The 10,777-nt window shown below is 46.4% G+C and overlaps 1 protein-coding gene across 1 annotated transcript; it reads right to left on the minus strand.

The window, feature by feature from the left end:
* Positions 1–3,479: 3,479 nt before the first annotated feature.
* On the minus strand, positions 3,480–9,810 carry znf277 (zinc finger protein 277). The gene is made up of 12 exons (XM_040038757.1): positions 9,709–9,810; positions 8,975–9,188; positions 8,605–8,693; positions 8,409–8,491; positions 8,079–8,170; positions 7,258–7,368; positions 7,047–7,179; positions 6,855–6,922; positions 6,300–6,396; positions 5,180–5,222; positions 4,920–5,094; positions 3,480–4,725 (listed from the first exon to the last, which is right to left on the minus strand). Exons 1-12 carry the CDS (start codon positions 9,734–9,736, stop codon positions 4,536–4,538), a joined length of 1,323 nt encoding a protein of 440 aa, XP_039894691.1. The 5' UTR covers positions 9,737–9,810; the 3' UTR covers positions 3,480–4,535.
* Between the last annotated feature and the right edge of the window lie 967 nt (positions 9,811–10,777).

Genomic DNA, 10,777 nt, shown 5'->3' on the forward strand with positions numbered 1-10,777 from the left:
TCGTAAATCAGGGTGGAAAATAAGTATTTGGTCACCTCAAACATGGAAAATCTCTGGCTCTCACAGACCTGTAACGTCTTCTGTAAGAAGCTTTTCTGTCCCCCACTCGTTACCTGTATGAATGGCACCTGTTTGAACTCATCATCTGTATAAAAGACACCTGTCCACAGCCTCAAACAGTCAGACTCCAAACGCCGCCATGGCCAAGACCAAAGAGCTTTCGAAGGACACCAGGAAAAGTATTGTAGACCTGCACCAGACTGGGAAGAGTGAATCTACAATAGGCAAGCAGCTTGGTGTGAAAAAATCAACTGTGGGAGCAATCATCAGAAAATGGAAGACATACAAGACCACTGATAATCTCCCTCGATCTGGGGCTCCACGCAAGATCTCATCCCGTGGGGTCAAAATGATCATGAGAACGGTGAGCAAAGATCCCAGAACCACACGGGGGGACCTGGTGAATGACCTGCAGAGAGCTGGGACCAAAGTAACAAAGGTCACCATCAGTAACACACTACAACGGCAGGGAATCAAATCCCGCAGTGCCAGACGTGTTCCGCTGCTGAAGCCAGTGCATGTCCAGGCCCGTCTGAAGTTTGCCAGAGAGCACATGGATGATACAGCAGAGGATTGGGAGAATGTCATGTGGTCAGATGAAACCAAAGTAGAACTTTTTGGTATAAACTCAACTCGTCGTGTTTGGAGGAAGAAGAATACTGAGTTGCATCCCAAGAACACCATACCTACTGTGAAGCATGGGGGTGGAAACATCATGCTATGGGGCTGTTTTTCTGCCAAGGGGACAGGACGACTGATCCGTGTTAAGGACAGAATGAATGGGGCCATGTATCGTGAGATTTTGAGCCAAAACCTCCTTCCATCAGTGAGAACTTTGAAGATGAAACGAGGCTGGGTCTTCCAACATGACAATGATCCAAAACACACCGCCCGGGCAACAAAGGAGTGGCTCCGTAAGAAGCATTTGAAAGTCCTGGAGTGGCCTAGCCAGTCTCCAGACCTCAACCCCATAGAAATCTGTGGCGGGAGTTGAAAGTCCGTGTTCGGACAGCCCCAAAACATCTGCGGAGAAGATCGCCAGAGCCAATTAGCTACTTGTGTGAGGGGACCAATATACTTTTTTCCACCCTGATATTACGAATATAATCTTTACACAAATCCTACCATGTGGATTCATGGATTTTTTTTTCACATTATGCGTCTCTCACAGTTGAAGTGTACCTCTGGTGCAAATTACTGACCTCTGTCATCATTTTAAGTGGGGGAACTTGCACAATCGGTGGCTGACTAAATACTTTTTTGCCCCACTGTATGCAAGCATTGAGCCAAATGTAATAATGCCAACATATTAAACGAACAATATTTGTCTCTTATATATAATACATCTGTATTCACACTGTCACAGATACTCGTCTTTGAGTGAAGATTTAAGGTGATAGGACATATAAACAACTGCAAGAGTTCAAGCTCACTGCTGTAATATGTCATAATAATCTGACAATAACTTTAATATTGGCCATATTATATTTACATTACCACAGTGAGATGACTTTAGTCTCATGACCAACATTAGCTAATTGTTATTTACTAGCTAATCTTAAATGACTGTTCAGCACAGAAATGAAGCCCAACAATCATGTTTTACGGTCCTTTGGTCTCAAATGAACAAAATCTGTTCTCCTTCGTTTCTGTCACACAAAGCTGTATGAAACGTTTCTCGCGGTTAGTATCATGGTTGCTAGGCAACCTGACCAGCGCGACGAAGGCAAGACCGTCCCATTTCACAAGCCTCTCACTTCCGCACTTCTCATACTTATAGTACGAACCGTGCGTAGTGCGCGTACTTCAAGCGTGCAGACCCTGAATTGGGACACAGCCTAGTGGTGCCGAGCTGGCGCACAGAGTAGTTCCTGTTACCTGCTGTTTGTCTGTTTTTACAGGTAAGCTGGGTTCCAAATAATACATATGTGATAGACAACAGTAGCAATCGAAAAGCTAGAGAGCCAGTTCACGAGTTTAAGGGTTGATAACGATGAATCACCACCAGCTGTTGCTAAAAGCATCTTTGTTAGCTAGCAAAGTATTTACAAATAGTTCTCCCGTTCATTCATCTGAGCATGCGCAGAATGATCCACAGCGCTCCTTTGAGCTTCTCGAACGATCATTGTTATGTCACAGCGACGTCAGATTCTCTGCCACACCCACCGAGTCCTTAAATAGGAGCTCGTTCAGCAGTTTACTTCAGAAAGAGACAGTTGTTTGAGACACAGCTACCCTTTGCATTCAAATCATTCAGAGATTTAACTTTTGAGCTTTAAACCTTTACAAAAATGTCACAGGCAAGAGGAGATCCGTCAGACCCCCTGCAGCGTACGAGAGATGAACTCAGGAATGAAAACACACAGCTCAGGGAAGAAAACGCACAACTCACTGAAACGTGCATAGAATTCAGTCAACATATCACACTAGTCAGTCGAAGAAACGCACGACTCAGTGGACAAAACTCACAACTCAGGGAAGAAAACGCACAACTCATCGAAGGGAACGCACAACTCAGGGAAGAAAATGCACAACTCAGTCAAGAAAACGCACAACTCGGGCAAGCAAACGCACAATTCGGGCAAGCATACGCACAATTGAGGCAAGAGATCGCAGAACTCAGACAAAGTGTGGAAAATCTTCAGCGCCCAGCGGTACATGAACAACAGACAACAGAAAGAGAATCGCCTGGTTCGTGGGGTGTAAACCTACTTAAAGTAGGTTTAACTGTTGCCGGATGTGTCATTGCGCTTCCTGCAGCTTTCTGGGTCGCCTCTAAGATTTTCGGCTGAAGCGAATGTCCCGCTCTGTGGGGTCATGATTATTGTCATGACCCCACAGAGCGGGACATTCGCTTGCGTATGCTTGCATGCGCACGTCCCATCGACAATTGTGGATTGTGGTCCACATCCACAATGACAGCTCTACTGTCATTGTGGATGTGGACCAGTTACCCTTTAAAAACAGTAATGATCTTTTCCAGCCACAGTCCACCTTCATCCTGGCGTTGTTCCCGCTGGTGCAGGGTCCGCTCCTCAGCAAAGGTTTCTCCGTTTGGTTCTGTCCAAGGCGTCCTCAGGTGACGCGTTGATGGTCTTAATGTCTTCCCTGATTTTGTCCATACCACCTCAGGCGGGATTCGAGCATCTTTTGAACCCGAGCCACAGTCCACTGACCTGTCATAAATACGCTGTGCTCTCCTTTATGTTTGATTTAATTTTGCCCCTCACCTCCCAACCAGTCATGGCAGAAGACTGCCCCTCCCTGAGCCTGGTTCTGCCAGAGGTTTCTTCCTGTTAAAAGGGAGTTTTTCCTCTCCACCGTTGCCAGAGTGCTTGCTCATAGGGGATCATTTGATTGTTGGGGCTGAATTTTTGGATTTTATTTAATTGGCTTGAACTGAAAAACCTAAAAATTCAGGTGAGGGGTTCACATAGTGGAGAGCACTACATTTGTTAACTGCACTTTTATTTGTAGATTTTGTAGTTCTTCCTACTACAAAAACTACAAATGAAAACAAGGCAGTTAGCAGCAAATGAAAATAAATAAAACACATTTAAAAAAAATCTGCTACTGCTCTGTGTGTTTACTTCAGTGAACACTTGTATGTTTTTGTGTTAGAAGATTATAGATTGTCCAAAATGTCCTACAGCCTGCCAGAGTCCGAAATGAGGATAAAACAGGAAGTTTGACAGCAGTGAGTTCCTGCAGCGACCTCTCGTTTCTCTCCTCAGTGCTGCATGTTCATGAACGTGAGCCTGGACGCGAAGGAGGCGGTGAAAACTCTGAGCGCGCTGCAGTTCGGCTCCACCATACGCCAGGTGTCGCTCAGCGAAGCGATGCAGAAAAACAACAGAAACGCCAAATAGGACAGATGTTTCAGGCACGAGACGTCCCTGGGCTTTTTGAGGGGACAACAACAACAACAATAATAACAATGTGCAGTAAAACATACACTCATTCTTTTCATTTATTAAGTTCCTGTGTTGTGTTGTTTGTGTTGTGCATAGTGCCGACGCGGGACAGTTTCCAGTTGTGTAGTACTGTTGTTCTAAGTGTGACTGTGCAATGACAATAAAGAGTCTCTCGTCTCATCTTGACGATGAGCTGCTCGTCCACCACAGCACTGAATCCAGCTCAGTTACAAGTTACAAAAGAAAATCCATTTTTACTCGAGTAATAAAATTCATATTCAAGAAAACGCATGTTTCAGCTTCATTGCACGAGGCGGAGCAATTACGTTTCAGCGGACATCATGGCGTCCGCGTGTCCAGCTGTGGAGAGGACTCTTCTTTTGCCTTTATCTTTACTAAGTAGAGACGTACAGGAAATAGTTGAGAGGGAAAGGCCACGGGCCGGACTCAAACCCGTGCCGCTGCGTTCCAGCCATGTGGGATGTGGTCACCATGAGCTGAGCTCAGCCGACGTCAGAGACGACTTTGAGTCAAACGTATGACACGTGTCCGTCTGTGGTCCTAGCTGCTGCCTCCTCGCTCCTTCAGCAGCTGCTTGAGGACGCTGGACTGTTTCAGCGCTCTCAGGTTAGAGATGTCCTCCGCGATGACCGGGATCTCCTCGCCGCGATGCTCCTCGTCACAGTCGCCTTCCTCGCTGTCAGAGAGCGTGCACAGGAGAGCGTCGTTCTCGTACGTGGGGAAGTAATACCTGCGGAGCGAGACGAAGTTTAGTGCTCAGGCTCAAATTAGTCCCAAAAAGGACGCCATTTTCATCAGCTGATAAAAATACTCCAAATGAAGTGTAAACATCTGTGGCGTTGACCACATTCATCAGCAGCTGTACGCCAGCTTTAAAGCACGCGCTCTCATTGGTTAATTCTGCAGGCGCTTCGTTAAACCTACTGCGGCTGGTCCCAGGCGGACATCTCTGGCAGTTTCATCACGTGACCTTCAGCCGCGATGTGACGCAGGGCGTCCGCCCGGCAGTCGAACATCCGCGTGCAGCCGTAGCAGCGGCTCTGATGGATCTGCCGCCGGATGAAGTTCACCAGTTTGACCTGCTGGTAGAACTTGAGGTCTGAGGGAGGACAGAACATTAGAAACACTCAGAAGGAAGAAATAGAAGCAAACTGCGCTCGAATTACCACGGAGATTTCACCCACTGAGCTCGGTCTTAAGGAGGTGGAGGTCGAAGCCGTGAGCCTCCTGCAAAAACAAAACAGAAAGATGTCAGGGTCACGCACGCGACGCTCGTTACAGACTTCATAAATAACAAAACCAGAAAGCAGAGAGAAACTTTTCTGCCTCTCAGGTAAACTCGTCACTCGTGAGCACAAACTTAGAGTCACGTTTGGGAAACTGGTTCTGACTTTAAACCAGAACGTTTAATCAACGACAAAAATCAGATCCTAGATTTATTTATTGTTCACGAGTGTTAAGTCTAATTGTTGAATGTTGTCATCGTGTTTCTTAAATTTGTACGGTCTGAGTTCAACCTATAGGATCAAGACGTCCCTTTGTCTCTGACCTCTCCAGCCACTCTGTGCTGGGGGAGCTTTTATTGCAGATGCATCCTGACAGATCTGTTGCTTCTGTTGTGAGCTTCCTGCTTTTATGATCGATCACACACACACACACACACACACACACACACACACACACACACACACACACACACACACACACACACCCTTGTCTTAGAACCATTGGGGGGTTTTACGGTGGGAGGTGCTTGTGTTGTATTGTGTATTGTAACTGCCATGTCAATAAATAGCTACGGGGGAAGCTGCTCTTTGAAGGACTTTGGGCCTGAGACAGGACAGGGGCGTGGGCTCCAAGAGCTGGTTCTTGACCAAAGACTTCCCTCGTTAGCGAGTGAAAAACCGGTTGAAGATGTTCCGTTATGTCTTGTTTCCTTCATGATGAATAAGTCTCTAAACTAGCGGGACACGTGGAAACACAGACCCAACAACGAGGAAACATTTTCATTTGCTCGTTAAAGTTTTGACAATCATGTATTTATTTGGAAACTTTTCAAAATAAAAGGCGCTTCATTTTAAAAGCTCTTCAGCTTCGGTCCGTCTGTGTGTGAGGGCACTTTTTGAGTAAAATCCATGTTTTGTGCGAACGATGGATTCATATGTTTGCAGAGACCTCAGGAAGCAGATCGTTTCCTGTTAGTGTGCACTGTCTCCGTTCTCCCAGAATGCTTTGCAGAATCGTTTCAGGGATGAAAAGCAGAAAACGATATTTTCCTTCTCTGAAACTTCTACGTTCCCGTACCTTCATATGCGCGTAGATCTGCTCCAACGTCTCCGATTGGTGATCACAGAACAGACACACTGCAGAGACCGGATGAGCCTGCCAGTCCGACCAATCACTGCGGACGATACAGAGATGACACGAGCAGACATTCACACAGGATCAGAGGAGGAGTAGGAAGTGGACTTGATTGGAACTTTTGCATCCAGGCTGACACAGTAAATAAGAATATTATCAGGAGGGACAACCCAAGGTTCAGTATCTGGGATCGAGCCGGGGATCAAACCTCCAACCTTTCGCTGCACCTCCTGATCCACAGCTACCCCGAGCTCACAGCACCTGGTTCAGCACCTGGTTAGTGCTGGAGATCAAGCGTGCTCGGACTGGTGATGTCGTGTTGGTTTAAAATAAACGTTACACCCACTAACTGCACCATCTGGTGGTAAAAACTGGTATTACACACAAGTGCAGCCCAGCCCGGTTTTTGCCTTTAACACGACACAGAGCAGTCTGTATGACAGGAATCAGGACACTTTAGTTAATGCCGTCCTCACAGAGCTACATGAGGATACTTACTCATCCTCATCATCCGCCAGCTCACGGTCATCTTCGCTTTGCACCTCCTCCCACGTTTTTCCCAGTTCCTGACAGGACAGGAGGGACGCTTTAAAATCGGAACAATACATTCAGGTAGTGCGTTTGCTTCTACAGAACTGCTTCGTTTATCCTGACGTGGAAGCGTGTGGCGAGTGTGTCGCTGGGTTTTACCAGGTAGTTGATGACGTAGAAGCGGTCGTACTCGTGGTTTTTGGCGCTGATGCGGCGGTGAGCTTTTTTCCTCATGTGATCCTTCAGCGTGGTTTTATCTCGAAACGTTTTCTCGCAGTACAGACACTGCAGACTGAAGCGAGGGGAGCAAAATGAAAAGGCGCGCGAAACAAAACTTAACGCTGTGAATAAAAAGCAACGATTAGCGTACCTGTCCAGTTTGTCCTGCAGCGTGTCGAGGAACTCACTGCAGTAGACGATGTTGTCCGGCAGTCCGATGCTGAAGGAATGCTCTCTGGCCATGTGGTTCAGCAGAGACGACCTGGAAACAGCACGTGGAGCCATTTTTAATAAACAAAAGAAAACATCAGCTGGCATCATCACTGTTAGCACTGCGCTGCAGTCCTTTGGGCTTCGTCCAGAAGTTCCCATTTGGACAAGACTTCAAGATCCACGCAGCGTGCCCATAGTAGCAGACAGAGGGAAGCAGCCTCTCTCGCCATGGGCCGCTGCATGTCCAAATGTGAGGAGACCCGGAGCGGACGCGGGTTATGTCTCTCGGCGTCCTCCCGCAAGAAGCTGGAGGTGGTGCCTGTGCAGAGGGAGGCCGAGCATCTGCGAACCAACACAGTGACTGAAAATGGATGGATGGAAGCTTAACTGGAGGTAAGACACAGATCCACACAAGAACTGTGGTAAACACCAGTGAGGAGCCAGTCACACCTTCATGCCATTCATGAACCAGCGCACACCTGCACAGGTCTGAGACCTGACCCTTAGCAGGAGAGGAAGAAGGATGAGGAGCTGCACTGGTCTCAGATCAGCTTCTCGGTTCAGGCTCAGACATGTCACTGAATGATGTTTATGGAATTATGGGTCAAAGCAGCTTTTTGGGGGTTGGATCATAAGAGGATGACTACAGGAAGCAAAGAAGCTTTTAGTCACATGATTTCAGGAAGCTCTACCTTCTGTCTGCTTTAATCTAACACACGTGAGGTTTCCAGGACTGATGGGAATCCTGCGGCGCTTTACCTGTTTCCCGTGAACTCTTCGCTGCAGAACATGCAGAGACGATGGAAGCTGCTGTCGTCTCGCTCCTTCTGCTGCTGCTCCAGGACCTCCTCCTGTGGGAGCACAGAAGAAGAGCTCAGAGGAATGCTTCAGAAAACTACCTCAGAGTGCTCAGATATTTAAAGTGCAGAGGTTACAACGACACAAAGCGTGTCAAATCATCACTCAAATCTGCAATTTTTCTGATTTTTCCTGATTTTCAGACTTTGCCTCAAAATAAAGTTTAAAAGAAACGAAACTTCCAGCAGCACAAGATTCACTCAGGATGCTCCGAGTGTCACGTCTCCTCACCAGTCGTTTCTGCTGCAGCTTCTCTCGGAGGACTCTGTCTTCTGGAAGGACGTCACACAGCAGGAAGTAGTCCTCCTGCTTCTCTGTCAGGCCAGCGAGGAAGAAGAGTTTTTAATGAGTCATTAATCAGAGCTGGAGGAAGTGTACGTGGTTCACTTTGAAAGGTCAGGTCCTCTGTGGGTTTGAGTGAACTCACCGACTGGGCCCGTGGAGTTGGTTTTGATGACGCTGCAGAAATCTGTGACCGGCTGCTCGAGGAATCTGCCCTTCCAGTACAGCAAGTACCTGATGGAGGAAACTCGTCAGTAAAAACCGCAGCCGACTCACAGCCAGGTTTACCGGCGCACAGAAACACTTCGTCACGGTTCATAAAAGCAGCACACTAACAGGCGTGGACATGCTGGACTTGTTGTATACATTTATACTTGTAAGGTAAGGGTTTCCCCCCCATCACCCCAAATAATTACAGTAAGTCTTTGGTGAAATGATCGAGTTCCACATGCTAAAAACATCCAAACGTGTTCCCGAGAGTTAAACGAGTGAGCCGGAGCATGTGTGGCTCGTACTTTGGGACGTCTGCGATGAGTTTGACGTCGGCGATGACAAGCTTGTGCTCCATCAGCAGGTGTCTGAGGAGGACGTCTTTCCGCGACGGTGGGACGGACTCAGAGCAGAACAGGCAGACCAGCGGCCCGGAGCCGGGACATTGAACACCGGGAGGGCTGGAGGTGTCAGCCGGCTGATCGGGGAAACACAGCGGCTCCAGAATGCTGTCCTTACCTGAGAAAGCAGAAGAGAGACTACACCTTACATACCACACACACTCTACTCCAGACCAGGTGAGTCAAAACCAAGCGGAAGCGAGAATGTACAGCCTGGCATGAAGAAGCATTTCCCTCTGATCTACAAAAACCTGTCTGTATACAATTATTTTCATCACCCGTGGGGACAAAACTATGATCTAAAAGTTAAAAAAAATAAATTAATGAATTAAATAACTCATTAATCGAGCTCAGACTTTACACGCTGTTAAATCCTGAATAAACTTCACAGCTGTCAGACTGAGTGTACTGACTGAATATAGAGATTGCTCTATAATCACAGTTAGCAGCCCAGCTATTTCCTAGCCTGCTAGCTTAGCCGGGCAGTTTCCCGCCTGCTTTTCTGATTTTTTTTAGCCTTTTTTCTGCTGATTGTGAATTCCCACAGACTCGGAGAGTCACCGACACCCAAACCTTTGCACGCAGACCACCAGATATCAGCATTAAAGCCGCGGACACGTTTAAAATGTCACACTTACCGTCTTTACTCGGCTCGCTGGCGGCCATGTCTGGTGTCACGTGGTGCAAATAACACAAATCGAACCAATCGGAGGCCGTAAAATGCCAACGAAGCGCCTTCGCGGACCCCCGGTAAAACACGAATTAGAAAAGGTGCATTCAAGTGGTTCAAGGAAATATAAAAACTTAAGTTTCGAAAGCTGAAGGTTAATTAATGTGAATGAAGTTGACTAACATGTAACATTGGACGTTGTTGCATATATATAGAAAAGAATATAAATCACATGAACACTCAGATCCTCAAGATACACCTGAGAGTGTTCTCTGAACATGAAAGTTTAGTGTTCATAAATCCCCATTTATTAACATTACATTAGCATATGTGTCCTCCCCTCTATTACAAATTTTAAAATGAAACGTTATTTGTGAATGTGTACCATGTGTACAGGTGTAAGGCTCCCTAAAATAAAAGTCTGAATATAACATTTGAGTTTCTGTACAGGGGGGCACAAGAAGGCTGGATATGGTGCAAATTCTTAAATAAATGACCCAAGTTTTATACGTGAAGTCAGTTTTAAGGTGGAGTGGCGGCTGATGACACACAGCTCATCATCCAGCTTGGATTCGGGAATTCACTGGAAGCACGTTGTGGTCAAAGACCACTGGGGGGCACAAACAGCTCAGTGTTCATCCTGCAGTCTGACTCACTCTCAGGTTTGGTGCTGTTATTCTCAACAACAACAAAAAAAAAACTATAGATAAAAGCAATGACAGCAATACTGCATAAATAATAAACCTTTCTCCCTTTAAGCACAGAATGAAAATATGAAAACACACTGTCAGCTGTTTTTTTTTAATATTGCAAATACATACATGATGTGATGTCATGCCATGGTGATAATCTCATATATGACACGTTATTATGACTCTGTAATCACCGAAAAGTGCTCACAGTCAGTCTTTGTGACTGCAGTTTTTTAGTCCAGCATAAAAAACAAAGTATTTCACAAACACTTTTAACCAGTATATAAAAAAATATTTTGAGTTTTAAAAGTTCATGTTCACTGGCGCACACACTACCAGACACTC

This window comes from Simochromis diagramma, unplaced genomic scaffold (genome assembly GCF_900408965.1).
Source record: "Simochromis diagramma unplaced genomic scaffold, fSimDia1.1 OVJJ01000366.1, whole genome shotgun sequence".
NCBI lineage: Eukaryota > Metazoa > Chordata > Actinopteri > Cichliformes > Cichlidae > Simochromis > Simochromis diagramma.